This window comes from Chlorocebus sabaeus, chromosome 11, assembly GCF_047675955.1.
Source record: "Chlorocebus sabaeus isolate Y175 chromosome 11, mChlSab1.0.hap1, whole genome shotgun sequence".
Classification (NCBI taxonomy): domain Eukaryota; kingdom Metazoa; phylum Chordata; class Mammalia; order Primates; family Cercopithecidae; genus Chlorocebus; species Chlorocebus sabaeus.
In genome coordinates, this window is record NC_132914.1 from 15,404,786 (window position 1) to 15,423,356 (window position 18,571).

The following is an 18,571-nucleotide window of genomic DNA, read 5'->3' on the forward strand; positions in this document are numbered from 1 at the left end:
ATTTGAGACCAGCCTGGGCAAAATAGTGAGGCCCCATCTCTACAAAAAGTAAATAACAAAACTGGGCATGGTCCACATGCCAACTACTTGGGAGGCTGAGTTAGGAGGATTGCTTGAACCTGGGAAGTTGTGGCTGCAGTGAACCATGGTTGCAATACTGCACTCCATAGCCTGGATGGCAGAGCAAGACCCTATATGAAAAAAAAAAATGGTATTTAGAAACCACAATCTTGACACTAGTTGTCTTTGTTGCTGTTGGGGGTATGACTAATTCTAGGTCTTCTCAGTGAGTTAGTATATACACACATATACATTTATTTCTCTAGCTATCTATTAAAAATCAACAAGATTCATAATGTTACTACTGACCCAATCCAGCTCTTCAAGGTTAATTCTGGCGTTCCCTTTTTGTTTGTTTATAACTTTTTTCTCTGACAATGAGAAACCTGTTGCTCATATCTAAAATACATTTATCTAATTAACCTAGTCTACATTTAGTAGTTTCAATTCTAACTTACACACTTCTGAAGAACACATTTATCAATTAGACTACAATGTTTTGTACAGTGCCTTTTTTAGCCTTACACTAGGCACTAAAAATGCTGTTTTCCAAAGTATCTTATGTCAGCTCCTTTCTTTACCACCCTCTTCAATGAGGGTATGCCGTTTTGTATATTAAAGTTAGATTTATTTTTCACAGTCTGCATTCCATATTGGGTTCCATCCACATCTGATTGCTTTATAAAGAATTGCCTACAGTGAAAGTTTTCCTTTGTGGTATACGTTTCTGAAATTTTGAGAGATGCATGGTCGTGTGTTTACCATCACAGTACCATACCAGACAATTACATTACCTCTAAAATACATTTGTTCTATCATTTTCTTCTTCTTCTTCTTCTTTTTTTTTTTTTTTGAGACAGGTTCTCTCTGTCACCCAGACTGGGGTGCAGTGGCACAATCTTGGCTTGCTGCAATCTCTGCTCTCCAGGCTCAAATGATCCTCCCACCTCAGCCTCCCAAGTAGCTGGTAACATAGGCACACACCACCACACTCGGCTATTTTATTCTTTATTTTTGGTAGAGATGGGGTCTTACCATGTTGCCCAGACTGGTCTTGAACTCCTGAGCTCAAGCAGTCTGCTTGCCTCAGCCTCCCAAAGTGTTGGGATTACAGGCGTGAGCCACGGAACCTGGACTTGTTCTATCTTTTTGTAATCAAATTCTTCCAGCTCACAATTCCTATAAATCACTGACCTGGTTTCCATTTCTAGAATTTTCCCTTTGCCAAAAAGTTATTTAAATGAAATCATGCAATATATAGTCTTTGGGGTCTGGTTTCTCTTAGGGAATTGTGTTTAAGGAATCATCTATATTGGCTTTTTAATTTTTAATTTTGCTATTTATTATTTTCTATGGATACATAATAGTTCTACATGTTTATGTATTACATATGATATTTAGATATATGCACACAATGTGTAATAATCAAATATGGGTAATTGGGATACCCATCACCTCAAACATTTATCATTTCTTTGTGTTGGGAACATCCCAAATCTTCTCTTCTAGCTTTGAAATATACAATAAATTATTGTTAGCCATAAGCACTCTATTGTGCTGCCAAACACTAAATCTTATTCCTTCTATCTAACTATATTTTTATCCATTAACCAATCCCTCTTCACCCCCACTTTTCCACTACCCTTTCCAGCCTTAGGTAAACACCATTATATTTACTACCTCCATGAAATCAATTTTTATTTTAACTTCCACACATGAGTAAGAACACACAATATTTGTCTTTCTGCACCTGGCTTATTTCACTTACCCATAATGTCCTCCAGTTCCATCCATCTTATAGCAAATGACAGTATTTCTTCCTTTTTTGTGGTTGAATGAGATTTCATTATATATACACACCACATTTTCTTTAGCTAGTCATCCATTGGTAATCACTTAAGTTGATTCTATATTTTGGTTATTGTGAAGAGTGCTGCAATGGACATGGGAATACAGATATCTCTTCAATATCCTAATTTTCTTTCTCTTGCCTATATACCCAGCATTGGGATTGCTGAGTCATATGGTAGTTCTATTTTTAGTTTTTGGAGAAACCATCATAATGTTCTTTATAGTGGCTGTACTAATTTGCACTCCCACCAACAGTGTACAAGGGTTCCTCTTTCTGTACATCCTCACTAACATTTGTTATTGCCTGCCTTTTGAATAAAAGCCATTTCAACTGGGGTGAGATGATATCTCAGTGTAGTTTTTCTTTGCATTTATCTGATGATTAATGATATTGAACTTTTTTTATATACCCGTGGGCCATTTCTATGTTTTATGTTTTTTAAGAAATGTCTATTGAGTCTTTTTGCCTATTTTTAAATTAGATTAATAAATTTTTGCTGCTTAAATTGTTTGAATTTCTTATATATTCTGGTTCTTAATCCCATGTTGGATTGGTAATTTGCACATATTTTCTCCTTTCTCTGGGTTATCACTTCACTTCATCGATTGGTTTCCTTTGTTATGCAGAAGCTTTTTAGTTTGATGTACTCTCATTCGTCCATCTTTGCTTTGGTTTGTTTGTGCTTTTGAGATCTTTCCCAAAAAATCCTTGTCCAGACCAATGTCCTGAGTCATTTTTCCTATGTTTTCTTCTTGAAGTTTTTTAGTTTCTGTTTTTACATTTAAGTTAATTCATTTTGAGTTCGTTTTTGTATATATTAAGAGAGAGAGATTCAGTTCCAGCACCATTTATTGAAAATATCTTTTACCCCAATGTGTGTTCTTGGTGTCTTTGCCAAAAATTAGTTAGATGTAAGTGCATGAATTTCTTTCTGTATTCTTTATTCTGTTCCATTGGTCTATGTGTCTATTTTTATGTTAATACCATACTGTTTGGATTATTACAGCTTTGTAGCATATTTTGAAGTCAGGTAGTGTGATGCCTCCAGCTTTGTTCTTTCTGTTTAAAATTGCTTTGGCTATTTAGGGTGTTCTGTGGTTCTGTACAAATTTCAAGATTGTTTTTTCTATTTCTATGAAGAATATCATTGGTATTTTGATAAGGATTGTATAAAATCTGTAGATTGCTTCCTTGATTTTTTTTAGGTTGTTTACTATTGGCGTATAGAAACACTACAGATTTTGGTATGTTTATTTTGTTTTCTGCAACTGTACTACATTTGTTTATTAGTTCTAACAGTATTTTGGTGGTGTCTGTAGGGTTTTGAATATATAAGATTATGTCTCTTGGAAGCAGGGACAATTTGATTTCCTTATTTTCAATTTGGATGCTTTCTTTTCTTTCTCTTGCCTATTTGCTTGGCTAGACTTTCCAATATTATGTTAAATAAAAGTAGGCATCCATATCTTGTTCTAGATCTTAGAATAAAAGCTTTCCAGTTTGCCCCATTGTGTATGATGCTAGCTGTGAATTTGTCGTATATGGCCTTTATTGTGTTGAGGTATGCTCCTTCCATGTCTAATTTGCTAAGAGTTTTTATCATGAAAGGATGGTGAATTTTATCAAATGCTTTTTCTGGATCTATTGAAATAATCTTATGGTTTTTGTCTTTGATTCTGTTAATGTGGTGTGTTACATTTATTAATGTACATATACTGAACCATCCTTGCATCCTTGGGATAATTCCCACTTGATCATGATGAATCATCTTTTTAATATGTTGTTGAATCCAGTATTTTGTTGAGGTTTATTGCATTTATATTTATTAGTGATATTGGCCTATAGCTTTTTGTTGTTGTGGTGGTGGTGGTGTCTTTGTTTTGGAATCAAGGTAGTGCTGGCCTCACAGAATGAGTTAGGGAGAATGCCTTCTCATCAATTATTTTCAAAAGTTTGAGCAGAATTGATATTAATTCTTCTTTAAATTTTTGGTTTAATTTAGCAGTAAAGCCATCAGGTCTTGGGCTTTTCTTTGATGGGAAACCTTTTACTATTTCTATCTCATTCTCATTATTAGTCTGTTCAGGTTTTCTGTTTCTTCATGATTCAATCTTGGTAGGTTGTGTTAGTCTAGGATTTTTCCATTTCTTCTAGATTTTCCAACTTATTGGCATATAGTTGCTCATAATAGTATCTACTGTCCTTTGAATTGGTGGTGGTATCAGTTGTAATGTCTCCTTTTTCATCTTTGAAATTTTTATTTGAATATTTTTTCCTTATTAGTTTAGCTAGGCATTTGTCAATTTTGTTTATGTTTTCAAAAAACCAACTTTTCATTTTGTTGATATCATGTTTTTAGTCTTAATTTCATTTATTTCTTCTCTAGTCTTTATTTTTTTGTCCTTCTACTAGTTTCGGGCTTAGGTTGTTACTGATTTTATAGTTCTTTAAGGTGCATCATTAGGTTGTTTGTTGGAAATCTTTCTCTACTTTTTTGACGTAGGTGTTTATTGCTATAAAATGTCCTCTTAGTACTGGTTTTGCTGCATCCCATTGGTTTTGGTATGTTGAATATCCATTTTTATTTGTTTCAAAATTTAAAAAAAATTTTTTCTTAATTTTTTCATTGACCTATTGCACTCATGATGTTTTATGGGCAATAGTTTATTTTTTACTGCTGAGTGGCATATGATTGTATGGGTACTCCATAGTCACTTTATTCATATATCTGTTGAAAAATATGTTTTTAAAAATTTATCAATAATACTAATATAAACATTCAGAAACATATTCATATGAACATAGTTTTCATTTTATTTGCATAATTTGTTGGAGTGGTGTTGTTAGATCCTATTGTAAGTGTCTATTTAATTCATATTTTAAAGGGCTATTTTCCAAAGTTTCTTTACTGTTTTAAATACCTGTTAACAATGTATGAGAGTTCCACTTGCTCTGCATCCCCATCAGCACTTCATATTGTCAGACTTCAAGTTGTAGCCATTTTAATAAGTATGTAGTATTATCTTTTTGTTGTGTTAATTACACTTTACTAATGACTAATGATGTTAAACATTTATATACGTAGATATATGTTTGTATTTATATGTCTCCTTTGGTGAAGTGTTATAAAGGAAACTAAAATAAAGCTACAATTTTCTAAATCTGTGCAATTCAATAGGAAATCAAAAACGAGAAGGTAAATACATGACTAGTTTTAGAACATTAAAAATAAAAAAATTTTACCTGTATATATTCTATTTCCAGTACCATTCATTTCTTTGTATGGATCCAAGTCTGTATCTGGTATTGAATGTCTTCTGCCTGAAGAACCTTATTTAAAATTTACTATAGAATTTGTCTGCTGACAATAAATCCTCACATTCATTTTAGGGGCATGAACATCTTTATTTTTTATTTTGAAATATGTTTTGTTTTTTTTTTTTGCTGAGTATAAAATTCTTTTTTTTTCCTCTCAGCATTTTGAACATGTCATTCCATTGTCTTTTAGCTTGCATAGTTTCAGAATATGAGTCTGCAGTAATTCTTAATATTTGTCCTTCTGTGTGCAATGTCTTTTTTTCACCTTTGGCTAGCTTCACAATTTTTTCTTTATTTTTGGTTTTCAGCAGTTTAAATATAATATGCCCAGATGAGGGTTTGGGAATTTATCCTAACTGGATTCCTCTGAGATTCTTAAACTTGTGATTTGGTGGCTGTCGTTACATTTGGTAAACTCTTTCATTCTTCAGCTTGTGGTTCTATAGTTTTTTTACCCTTATTTATTGAAGAGACTGTCTCTTCTCCAATGTATGTTTGTAGTGCTTTTGTTGAAAATCAGTTGGATCTAAAGGCATGAATTTATTTCTGTGTTCTCTATTCTTTTCTATTGGTCTGTCTGTCTGTTTTTATGCCAGTAATGTGGTTTTGGTTACTGTAACTTTAGGCATTATTTTTTCAAATATTTCTTCTGAATTATTTTGCCTGCTGGGATTCCAATCACATACATGTGAGACCATTTGATATTCTCCCACAGCTCTTAGTAGCTCTGTTTTGTTTCATGCACTTCTTTTTCTCTTTGGTTAGTTTGCATATTTTTTTACTCCTGTGTTAAAGTATATTGATTTTTTAAATTAGTTGTGTGTAATTTTTATTATCTATTTTTAATGTCTTGAGAAACCTTCATACTGTTTTTCATAGTGGGTGTATTAATTTTCATTCCCACCAACAGTGCACAAGCATTCCATTCTTCACATCCTTGCCAGCATTTGTTATTTTTTGTCTTTTTGATAATAGCCATTCTAACTAGGGTAAGGTGATATCTTTATTTTATTTTAATTTTTAAAAATTTAAATAGCTTTACAGGTATAAGTGGGGGTGAAGTGATATCTTACCATGGTTTTGATTTGCATTTCCCTGTTGAACATTTATTTTTTCATATATCTCTTGAACTTTGGTATATCTTATTTTGAGAAATATCTATTCAGGTATTTTGCTTATTTTTGAAATTTTAATTTGGATTGTGTGTGTGTGTGTGTGTGTGTGTGTGTGTGTGTATGTGTGTTGGCTATTGAGTTGTTTGGGTTACTTATATATTTTGGATATTGGTCATTTGTTGGATAAATAGTTTGCAAATATTTTGTTGCACTCAAGCAGGTTGTCTCTTCACTTTGTTGGTTGTTTACTTTGCAGAAATTTTTAGTTAAATATAGTTCCATTTGTCTATTTTGGTTTTTCTGACTATGCTTTTGAGGTCTTAGCCATAAAGCTTTTGCCTAAGCCAATGTCTTGAAGTGTTTTCCCTATGTTTTCTTCTAGTACTTTCATAATTTCGGGTTTTATGTTTAAGTCTTTAACCAACTTAGAGTTGATTTTTGTTTATGGTGAGACATGGGATCTAGTTTCACTCTTTGGCATGTGGATATATAGTTTTCCTACCCTCATTTATTGAAGAGACTGTCTTTTCTCCAATGCATGTTCATGATGTTTTTGTTGAAAATCAGTTGAATGTAAAGATATGAATTTATTTCTGTGTTCTCCATTCTATTCTATTGGTCTGTGTGTCTGTTTTTATACCAGTACCCTGTGGCTTTGGTTACTGCAATTTTATAGTACATTTTGAAATCAGGTAGTGAAATGCCTCCAGCTTTGTTCTTTCTGTTCAAAATTGCTTTGACTTTCTGGGGTCTTTTGGATTTCCATATGGATTTTCTTTTTCTATTTCTGTGAAGAATGCCATTAGTATTTTGATGGGAATTGCATTAAATCTTTACCTTGTTTTGGGTAATGTAAACATTTTCATAATTTTAATTCTTTGAATTCATGAACATGGAATCTTTTCCATTTACTTGTGTCCTCTTCAATTTCTTTAATCAGTGTTTTATAGGTTTTATTGTAGAGCTCATTTAACTCCTTTATTTTTTCCTAGGTATTTTTTTTTTCTTGGAGCTATTGTAAGCAGAATTGCTCTCTTGATTTTTTTCCAGTTAGTTTGCTATTGAAATATAGAAATGTTACTGATTTTTCTATGTTGGTTTTGTATCCTGCAACTTTTCTAAATTTATTTATTAGTTCTAACAGTTTTTGGTGGAGTCTTTTAGGTTTTCTATATATATGCTTATGTTGTCTACAACAGGGAAAATTTGACTTCCTCCTTTCCAGTTTGGATGCCATCTATTTCTTTCTCTTGCATAACTGCTGTGGCTAGAACTTTCAATACTATGTTGAAATTATGAGGTAAATGTGGGTATCCTTGTCTTCAAATCTTACAGAAAAAGTTTTCAACTTTTCTTTGTTCACTATGATGTTAGCTGTGGGTTTGTCATTATGGCCTTTATTGTGTTGAAGTATGTTTCTTCTATGTCCAATTTGTTGAGAATTTTTGTCATGAAGGCAGGCTGAATTTTATTAAAAGCTTTTTTAGCATCAATGGAAATGATTTTATGGTATTTATCCTTGATTTTTTACTTCGGTGTATCATCTTTATTAATTTGTGTATGTTGAACCATTCTTGCATCCCTGAAATGAATTCCACTTGATTGTGGTGAATGATCTTTTCAATATACTGTTGAATTTTATTTGCTAGTATATTGTTGAGGGTTTTTGCATGTATGTTCATCAGTGGTATTGGTTTGAAGTCCTTGCCTGGTTTTGGAATCAGAATAATGTTGGCCTTGGACAATGAGTTTGGAAGTAATCCCTTCTGCTTAACTTTTTGAAATAGTTTGAGTAGAATTGGTATTAGTTTTTCTTTAAATGTTGGTAGAATTAAGCAGTAAAGCCATTGGGTCCTGGACTTTTCTTTGATGGGAAAGTTTTTATTACTACATCAATCTTGTTACTTGTTATTGTTCTGTTTGGGTTTTCTATTTCTTTATGATTCAATTTTGAAAGGTTGTATGTGTTCAGAAATTTATACATTTCTTCTAGATTTTCTAATCTATTGTTATTTAGTTGTTCCTAGTCTGTTATGATTCTTTGTATTTCTGTGGTATCAGTTGTCATGTTTCCTTTATCATCTTTGATTTTATTTATTTGAGTCTTCCCTTAGTAAGTCTAGCTAAAGGTATGTTGTTTTGTTTATATTAAAAAAATTTTTTTTTTTGCTTTGTTGATCTTTTGTATTGTTTTAAAAATCTCTATTTCATTTAATTCCATTCTATTACTTCTTTTTTCTACTAATTTTGGGTTAAGTTTGTTCTTGCTTTTCTAGTTCTTGAGATCAAAGTCATCTTGCTTGACATTTTTCTTCTTTTTCAATGTGGGCATTTATTGCTATAAACTTCCTTCTTAGAACTGCTTTTGCTGTGTTCTGTAGATTTTTGTATGTTGTATTTCCATTTTCAGTTGTCTTAAGAAAAATGTCAATTTCCTTCTTAATTTTTTCCTTGACCTAATAGTAATTCAGGAGCATGTCGTTTAATTTCTGTGTATTTGTAGAGTTTCCAGCTTGCTCCTGTTTTTTTTTTTTTTTCTTTCTTCTTTTTTCTCACATGCCCATGCCCACTGTGTCAAATTCTCCTGTCATGGATTTCTAGTTTTATTCCATTGTGATCAGAAAAGATACTTAATATAATTTTGACTTTAAATTTATTAAGACTTGTTTTACGCCTTCACATATTATCTGTCTGGGCAAATGCTCCATGCACTTTTGAGAAAAATGTGTATTTTGTAGTTGTTAGGTGGAATGTTCTGTAAAAGTCTGTTAGGTTCATTTGGTCTAAAGTACAGTTTAACCTCCATGTTTATTAATTTTCTGTCTGGATGATATGTCTATTGCTAAAAGTGGGGTGCTAAAGTCCCCTACTATTTTATATTATAGACAATCTCTCCCTTCAGGTCTATTCATATTTGCTTTACATTTTACCTTAGTATTGGGTTCATATATATTACAATTACTACATCCCCTGTTGTATTGACTTGTTTATATTTATATAATAGCTTTGTTTATTGTTTGTATACTATTCTTGACCTGAGTCTGTTTTATATAAGTACAGCTACTCCTGATCTTTTTGGTTTCCATTTGCATGGAATATCTTTTCCCATTCCTTTGATTTCAGTCTGCACATATCTTCAGAGGTGTAGTTTCTTATAGACAGCATGTAGTTAGGTCTCGTTTTTCTTTAAAAAAATTCATTCAGCTACTCTGTCTTGTTTTTTTGTTTGTTTTTTTGTTTTTGTTTTTGTTTTTGTTTTTTGAGACAGTGTCTCACTCTGTTGCCCAGGCTGAAGTGCAGTGGCATGATCTCGGCTCACTGCAACCTCCACCTTCTTGGTTCAAGTGATTTTTGTGCCTCAGCTACCTGAATAGCTGGGATTAGAGGTGTGTGCCCCCATGCTGGCTAATTTTTGTATTTTTAGTAGAGATGGAGTTTCACCATGTTGGCCAGGCTGGTCTCAAACTCCTGGCCTCCAGTGATCCAACTGCCTCAGCTTCCCAAAGTACTGGGATAAAGGCGTTGGGCCACCGTACCTGCCCTACTCTATGTCTTTTAATTGGAGAATATAATCCATTTACATTCAAGGTTATTATTGATAGGAACATGTTTTCTGTTGCCATTCTTTTAAGTGTTTTTTTTGCATTTTTCTGGTAATTTTTTTTATTTTCTTCCTCTCATACTGTCTTCCTCTGTGGTTAAGTAATTTTATCTAGTAGTATGTTTTAATTCTGTGCTATTTATTGTCAGTGGCTCTATTATAGATTTCTTCCTTTGTGGTTACTATGAGGCTTACATAAAACATTTTATAATTATAATAGGTTATTTTAAACTGAAAAGAACTTAGCTTTGATTGCAAAGAAAAGCAAAGCAACAAAACACACTATACTTTAACATCATTCCCCCTCCATGTTTTGACTTTTTGATGTTTTAGTTTACATCTCTTTATATTGCCTTTCAACCAATTGTTGTAGTTATTATTATCTTTAATAAGTTTTAGTCTTCATAAATATCAGTTTATATACCATAATTACAGTATTATTCTGAATTTCTATTCTTACTTTTACTAGTGAGTTTTATACCTTCAGATGTTTTCTTGTTACATGTTAACATTCTTCTCTTTCAGACTGCTGGACTCTCATTAGCATTTCTTGTATGACAAACCTCATGTTGATTAATTCCCTCAGGGTCTTTTTTTTTTCTCCCGGTCTGGGAATGTCTTTGTCTGTTCCTCGTGTTTGAAAGATAGCTTTGTTGGGTACCGTATTCTTAGCTGACAGTTTCTTTTTCTCAACACTTTAAATATATATCTCACTCTCTCCTAGTCTGCAAAGTTTCTGCTAAGAGATCTACTGCAAGCTATATTGGAGCTCTATTGAGTGTGCTTTTTTTTCTCTTCCTGGTTTGAATATTCCTTCTTTATCTTTGATTTTTGATAATTTTATTATGATATGATTTGGAGAATTCCTCTTTGAATTTGACTGGTGACCTCTGAGCTTCCTGTACCTGAGTGCTATCATCTTTCTTCAGTTTGAAAATCTTTCAGCTATAATTTTTAAAATATGACCCTTTTCTTTCTCATCTTCTTCAGGAATTCTTATTATATGAAGGTTAGGTTACTTGATGGTATCCTATAATCCTTTTTAATTCTTCTTTTCTGATGGGTAATTTCATATGTCCTGTCTTCAAGCCTATTATTTCCTCCGATTAAACATGCTATTGAGGTTTTATAATGAGCTTTTTCAATTTAGCTATTATATCCTTTATGTCTAAGATTTCTATTTTTATGTGTGTTTTTACATTTTTTTCCTTTGTCAATTTTCTCATTTTGTTCCTGGATTGTTTTTCAAATTTCATTTAATTTTTAAATCTATACTCTCTTGTGCTTCCCTGAACTCTTTAGGAAGATTTTTCTGAATTTTGTCAGACATGTTACAGTTATTTGGGGTCTATTACTGGAGCTTTGTTGATTGCTTTTGATGGTATCATATTCCCCTGAGTTTTCACAATCCTTGTGTCTTTACATTGATGCCCGCACATTTGAGGAGATGGTCACCTCTTCCAGCTTTTACAGTCATTCTTTGGTGGTGTTAGACCTTTAGTGCTTAATATTGTAACTTAGTCACTGGTCTGCTGTTGCTTCCTGGTCTGGGGAAGCCTTAAGAGAGTGCTAGAATTTAAAGGCTGTTTAAAAGGAAAAAACCTTTTAGTTGTTTCCAAGTGAGAAGAAGATTCCACATTAGCACTGGACTTTGTGGGAAATCTAACCAGGGATTCAGGCTTTCCTGTGGGTTTTGCCTCTAGTAAGACTGTTGCATCATCCAGTTTTCTCAGTGTGGCATCTCTGCTGATTGGAGCAGAGCAGCTGCAAGGTCTGCATGTCAGTTTCAGCAATCAGCACCTCCGCTTTTCGTCCCCAGTTCACCCCTGGTGTTTCAGCCCACCTGGTACTCGCAGTGGTTCATGAGACAGGACCAGAGTGAGCTTCTTGTGAAGATTCTCCGATTGGTGGGGAGATCAAACTTCCATCTCCAATTTTCTCCTTTTACCTCGTAAACTGTGGGTCTAAGGAAATTATCTGTCAGTGGTGTTATGTCAGCTTGGGGGTGGCGCAGTCTAAAATGAAGTGGGTATTATTCATAATTTACTGATGAAAGATCAGGAGCTTGGAGACATGGATTACTTTATAGTTAGAAAAGTACAGTACAGGAACTTGACTTTTGCCTTGGTCTCATACTTAGATCACTGCCATCCACATTGTTAATTGGACAAGCTGAAGCAACACCTCTGTTTAAAGGTCAGAAATTCCCTCACGTGTAGCAGGTGATACTAACCTTCAACGTTCTCACCCTTGAGTAACAATGCTAGCTTTGCCATAATTCAAGGTGAGTGAATGTAGTCAGTTTTTCAGTAAGCGCAAGATGATGTGACTGATGTATTCCAGGAAAATGGGCAAAATAGGTAGAAACGCATACACAGTCTTGGGAAACCTTTAGCTTTTATTCTTTCCTAATATATAGCATATTTTCTGCAAAAATTTTGAGTTAAATATACTTTAATGAAGATAAGGTATTTAAAATATAATTATGACAATTTAAAAAATCTTATGAATACAGAAGGAAAAAGAGCCAGTAAACAAAAACAATAAAAACAAACAAACAAAAAATAAATGAAATAAGAATAAAATCTTAAGTTCTAGATAGTCTATTCATTTCTTTTCTTTTCCAGGTGGAAGCTCCCTGGAACAACTGCTGGAATGAGGCTCCAGAGTGGAAGGTAAGTATTTCACTGAGAACACACATCTGATTCATGCAAAAAGTTCATGGTCCAGACAGGGCAGCCAAGCCTAAGTACATTTCTGCTTCATTGAGGTCTCAGGAAAATGCAGGCTTTCAGGACACTTGAGGTCGCTGCCTCCGTGCAGCTGTATTTTAATTTGCGTGAGTCCTTACACCTCATTTAGGTTTAAAAATAGGTGCTCTCCTTGTCTGTGGTATTCAGTTGCAAGTATTCCAGAGTGCCTTTTTTATAGCTGGCTACTCGTCTGGGTTTTTGGCTTCTTATCCCTGCTGCCTGTCTTTTCTGTAAAGAGTTGGCAATCATATCTGAAAATTCTGCTTGCAAACGCTGTTGATTCTCCCTGCAAACAGGGTGGGAAGAGAAAATAGAACTTCTCAGCAATTCATACAGAATATTCCTTAGCTCCAGAATAATCTTCAGTTACTCAGTTACTCTTTGAATGCCTATTCTGTGCTAGACACAGAAAATCCAAAGAATACGAAATGATCCCTGCCTTTGATGAGCTTAAAAAACTATTATCTCTGCTAGGAAATTAGACTTCAATTTCAAAGTGAAACGATCTGCTGCTGGAATTTGGAGGCATGGTTGGGAGGATCTAGGTTTACATATGCCACTGCAGGAAGGGGAGAAGAAGCAGGGAGGATGCTTGGCCCCTGCCACACAACGCTGAAAACTCATTGGTCCCACACATACTTCACAGTGTGAGTCTTGTTTGGGGAAGGCTTAGAATGGTGGAGGGGGCCACAAGTTTAGAATGGACCTGGGACACTCCAAGTAAGGAGCTAGGTTTCTCATGCCCCAGGGAAGATTTGGGTTGTTTTGGCTTTTCTAGAAGCTTGCCATCTCTCTGGGTCTGCCATCTAGGCCTCTGCAAGACAGAGTTTCTCAACCATAGCAAAAGCCAAGGAAATGGCCATATGGTTGCAGTAACATGTATTGATAGGCAACTGGATGACAACTTGAGTCACCTTTAGGAGAACTGAAACCTGTCAGTTAACCCTGAAACTTTGTCTTCCTCATCTCGGAGAACACAGACTTCATGTTAAGACCCAGAACCACAGTCTTGGGGCTGGGGCAGGTCCTGTTTTCATCAGGCAACTCAACAGAAAGATGAAGACAGGAGTGGAATGCAGAAAGCCTCTTTGCCCCCAGTATGCTCCACTCCTGTGAGAACCAGACAGGCATGAGGTGAACTCTAAAGTGTCTTCTGTTCTCCCGAGCGAGCCTGGAACACAATGCTAGCTTTGCCATTGCTTTATTGCAGGGCAGTATAGTCAGGTTTTCAGCAGGGACAAAATGATGACTGATACAGTCTAGGAAAGTGGGCAGAATAGGTAGAAGCTCCTACCCGGACTCAGGAAACTTTCAACTCATTCTTGTCTAATATATAGTATATTTTCTGCATAAACTATGAGTATACTTTAATGGAGATAAGGCATTTAAAACATAATTTTGCCAGTTAAAAATATCATGAACACAGAGCCAGTAAACAAAACGAAACAAATGAAATAACAAAATCTCCTCAAGTTCTAAATAGTCTGTTCATTCCTCCTCTTTTCCAGGTGGAAGCTCCTTCTCGGGATAAAGGATCCAGAGCTTAAAAAAAAAAAAAGGTAGTTTTTATACTGAGATGGCACATCTGATTCATGGAAGCAAGGTCTATGTTCCAGACAGGGAAGCCAAGGCTAAATACTTTCCTGTTGTCATTGAGGTCTCAGGAAAATGCAGGCTTTCAGGATAATTCCCTTCTTGCAGTCTAAGAAGGGAGGTTTCTAAACCTTCTCATGTATAGTCCCTTCTTATGCAATATATGCCACTTGTAAGGCACTTGCCAACTTAAATTGGCTTTAAGTAGCGTAACTTACAAAGCCAAGATCTCTGATTTCCTCCCTGTCCCTGCCACACCCAGAAGCTTACACAGTAGGAGGGGTTGGCAGGTTGAATTTCTGGTCCTTCATCCCGGTCAGCCAGTAGGTAGTCTCATTTCCTCTTCCCTGGTAAGACAAAAGAGTTAGGTACCACGGAGGCCAATGAGTCAGTTCAGCTGTAGACCACTGTTCCCATAGTGATCTGTTTCTGTGACACGTTTCACTTCCGCATTTCTCATCAGTGCCAATATTTAAGCACATCACACATTCCTGTTACGATTTGCATTATCTCTAGACAGATTTTTATTTCCAAGTGCCTTTTTAAAAATAAGTTTCTCATTCAGCAGACATCCTTTTCTTAGAGTTTTCTTTTTTTTCCCCAAAAGACACTTTAAAATATCACTCTAGCAACATCACAAGAACTCTAACTTAAAAAGGAAGAAAATTCATCTGCAATTCTGCTACGTCAACAAATCCAACTGCTTGTCATTGTCCATATTTCCTTCTAGCCTTTTTTGCAATAAAGTTTTGTCACAAAACTTTTGCTACAGTTTCCCTATCTTATTACAAACACATGTACATCACAATTAAGAACTCATTAAGTGGCATTTGTGGGGTCCATCTGGAGGCTACGGAATGTATGGAAATTTACTGGAATACTGGAAACTCTGTTTTTGCTAAAGCTGGTATTTGATACAAAATACATATTATCCAAACATAGCCAGTGAACCATTATTTTAAAAAAAAGTGTAATAATATATATCTGTAATATAGATCAATAATTTAAAAATGAATTATATATATATATATATAAAACTGTTATATATTATTAAACTCATTTAAAAAAATAGTGGTTCATTGGCTGTGTTTGGACCATAGTAATCCATAAACTGGTTCTATTTTGGGGTAAATGTTCTTTGTAAAAAATGTATCTATGGAGGACTCAAAAAGCAAGTGTGATGATGTTAGGACACTTACATAAAAGGAGACTTTTCCAAGGTGCGATCAAAATACAAAGGCCAGAAGCACTATGGCTACTGGAGTCAGGTAACTTACAGTTAATAGTTGCTTTGCCAGTTGTGAAAAGATTGTAATAACTTTGGAAAAGCAGCCTGAGAAGCAACTGGAGACATCTGATGGCTTTGGAGGGCAGCTGTTTTAAATGTGAGGAACTGCATGAAGATGCTAGAGTAGTGATTCTCAAATATTAGTGTGGTCATCTTGTTAAAAAACACATCATCTTGTTAAAAATATAGATTCCTGATCTACACCCACAGAGAATCTTGCATAGCAGGCCTGGTGGAGTGTCCAGACTTCTGCATTTTAACAAACTTCCAGATGAAGAGGAGGAGGAGAATGGGGCCACACCTTGTCATTCACTCCTTGTGATTCTAGAGCTTCGGAATAGTAAAGCAACTGGCAAGAGAGGTGACCTCAGATCATAGCAGCGTTGTGTAGTAAGAGTAGGGAAGTAAGTGGGGGGACAAGGGTTTTGATTTAAATTCAATAAGTCCTGGACCAGACAGTATGTAGCTCTTGTGTTTGGAGGAGGAACTGGATACAAAACCTGGATATGGCAGGGGAAATGGTGGCAGAGTTCAGAATGTCCAAAGGGCTCTTTGGAGTAAAGGAAAATTCTGAGTTCACAGTTTTTGGTGGTCATTTCTCTTGCAGAGGATGGAGGGTGCTCACTGTGACGAGTACAGAAAAGGATGAGCATGCTCCTCAACTTTCCTGGCCAAGGCTCAAAGGAGGTGGCCCAAGCATGTCTGAGAGCTTTTTCCATGTATTGTCTCTGTGGACTCCCTACCTTTAAGTACGTTTCTCCTCTCACTTCATACAGGAACTGGCACTCAGTTCTCTTCAGAATGGCTATGGTGGAGCCACTCACATGAATTCTCAAAGCTGGAAATGCAAAATAGATAAATAAAAATCTCAGCCATGACATGGCCTATTTGTTTTCCATGGATTCAGGATATCAACAACACCTGAGATAAGAACCCTAACTCAAGAAGAAACAATTGTGGCTATTTTAATGAAAGAACACTTAAAAGTAACATCAGAGAGATAAGAAATGGTATAGTTTGGATATTTGTCCTCACCCTAATCTCATGTTGAATTTTAATCCCCAGTGCTGGAGCTCTGCCCCCCCACCAGGTGTCTGGGTCACAGGGGTGGATCCCTCATGACTTGGTGCTGTCTTTGCGATAGTGAGTTGTCACAAGATCTGGTCATTTAAAAGTGTGTGGCACCCGCCCCCTGCCACTCTCTCTCTTGCTCTTGCTTTCTCCCTATGAAGTGCCTGCTCCGGCTTTGCCTTCTGCCAAGAGTGAAAGCTTCCTGAGGCCTCCTCAGAAGCAGATGCAGGCACTATTCGTACTGTACAGCCTGCAGAACCATAAGCCAATTAAACCTCTTTTCTTATAAATAACCCAGTCTCAGGTTTTTCTTTATAGCAATGCAAGAATGGCCTCACACAAGAAATATAATTTCACATGGGAAGAAAGAAGGCCTGGCATCAGTTTTCAGGGCCCTGAGTGATGGGGATCCCAAGGTTTTGCTCCATAGATTCACATTCCAGCTCAGAGTAGTAGCCTGAGGGACCTCGTTTTAGATTTGACTGGTAGTGCCAAGCTTGGGTGTTGGAGTTTGGCTTTGGGTGCCTGTGGAAAAGTTCCAGTAAATAGCTAAAGACTTGTGGGCAAGGTGAAGATTCGGGAGAGTCGTGGGGTCTTGATTTTCTCCAATTTCCTTCTTCTGGAACATTGTTATCCTTTGACAAAAGAAGTGGTGAGGGCACACCCATTCACAAGTCCATTGATGTGTACCACCTTTCCCAATATAGGGGCCTAATAGCAATACCACGAACAATAACAACAGTAAGAATAATGACAATCCCAAATTGTATACCTACCATGTACCATGATTGCTAAATGCTTAACTTGACATCATCCCAAATGTTTCAGAAACCCTCCTGGCAAAGTTGGTATTCCATTTTCAATTTATATCTTTATCTTTCTGAGGGCTAGAAGGATCAGGTAGCTTTCTCCCCAACTTATATTTACAATGATTAACATAATTTCAATCATAACCCGAGTGTGTCTGACCCCAACCTTATCCTTTTCCTTGACAGCATGATTTGCCAGGACAAACTAGTATCAGATTGTCAGTACACTACCAAAATACCATTCTGCCTCCTGTGGTTTTGTAAGCTCCAGCCATGTCTACCAATGCTTTTTTTCTCTCTTCTCTATATTTCTACTACTAGCATTGTCATCAATATTTATTGAACATCTACTTCATGCAGCACAATCCAAGCAAATGCAATATATACTTTTGTATATAACAAATACTTAGATTTTTCTTTACTAAAATAAATTTTCAGTTGGGCATGATGGCTCTTGCCTGTAATTCCAACACTTTGGGGGGACCAAGGCAGGAGACTTCCTTGAGCCCAGGAGTCTGTGGCCAGCCTAGACAACATAGGGAGACCACACCTCTACAGAAAAACTTAAAAATTTAGCCGTGCATGGTGGCATGCCTGTAGTCCCAGCTACTCAGGAGGCTGAGGTGGGAGGATCACTAGAGCCGATGAGTTCAAGGATGCAGTGAGCTGTGATTGTGCCATGGCACCAAAGCCTAGGCGACAGAGTGAGACCCCATCTCAAACAAATACACAAAAATCGATTTCCAGAAAAATCGAATATGCTTTGGGAGGCCAAGGTGGAAGGATTGCTTGAGGTCAGGAGTTTGAGACCAGCCTGGGCAACATGGTGAGACCCAGTCTCTCTTAAAAATTAGCTGGATGTGCTGGTATGTTCCTGTAATCCCAGCTACTTGGGAGGAGGAGGCCAGGAGTTCAAGTTTACGGTGAGCTATGATCGTGTCACTGCACTCCAGCCTGGGTGACAGAATGAGAGCCTATCTCTAAACAACAAAAACAAAAAAGCAAAATAAGAGGGAAACAAGAATGTGAACCAGGGTGTATAGTTCTTACCTTGCCTACTGATTTTTATTTTAACGTTCATGATTCTATGGTAAATGCCATGACTATTCTA

General features: G+C 35.9%; 1 protein-coding gene across 1 annotated transcript in view; it reads right to left on the minus strand.

Annotated features, from left to right (window-relative positions):
* Positions 1 to 12,620: 12,620 nt before the first annotated feature.
* Positions 12,621 to 18,571, minus strand: part of GUCY2C (guanylate cyclase 2C) — a 78,128-nt gene continuing 72,177 nt past the window's right edge. Inside the window, exons 25-27 of the mRNA XM_007967738.3 lie at positions 16,324 to 16,418; positions 14,563 to 14,639; positions 12,621 to 12,985 (exon numbers count right to left, since the gene is read on the minus strand). Of these exons, the coding sequence (XP_007965929.1) occupies positions 12,811 to 12,985; positions 14,563 to 14,639; positions 16,324 to 16,418 (347 nt within the window). The 3' untranslated portion in view covers positions 12,621 to 12,810. The remainder of the gene's footprint in view (positions 12,986 to 14,562; positions 14,640 to 16,323; positions 16,419 to 18,571) is intronic.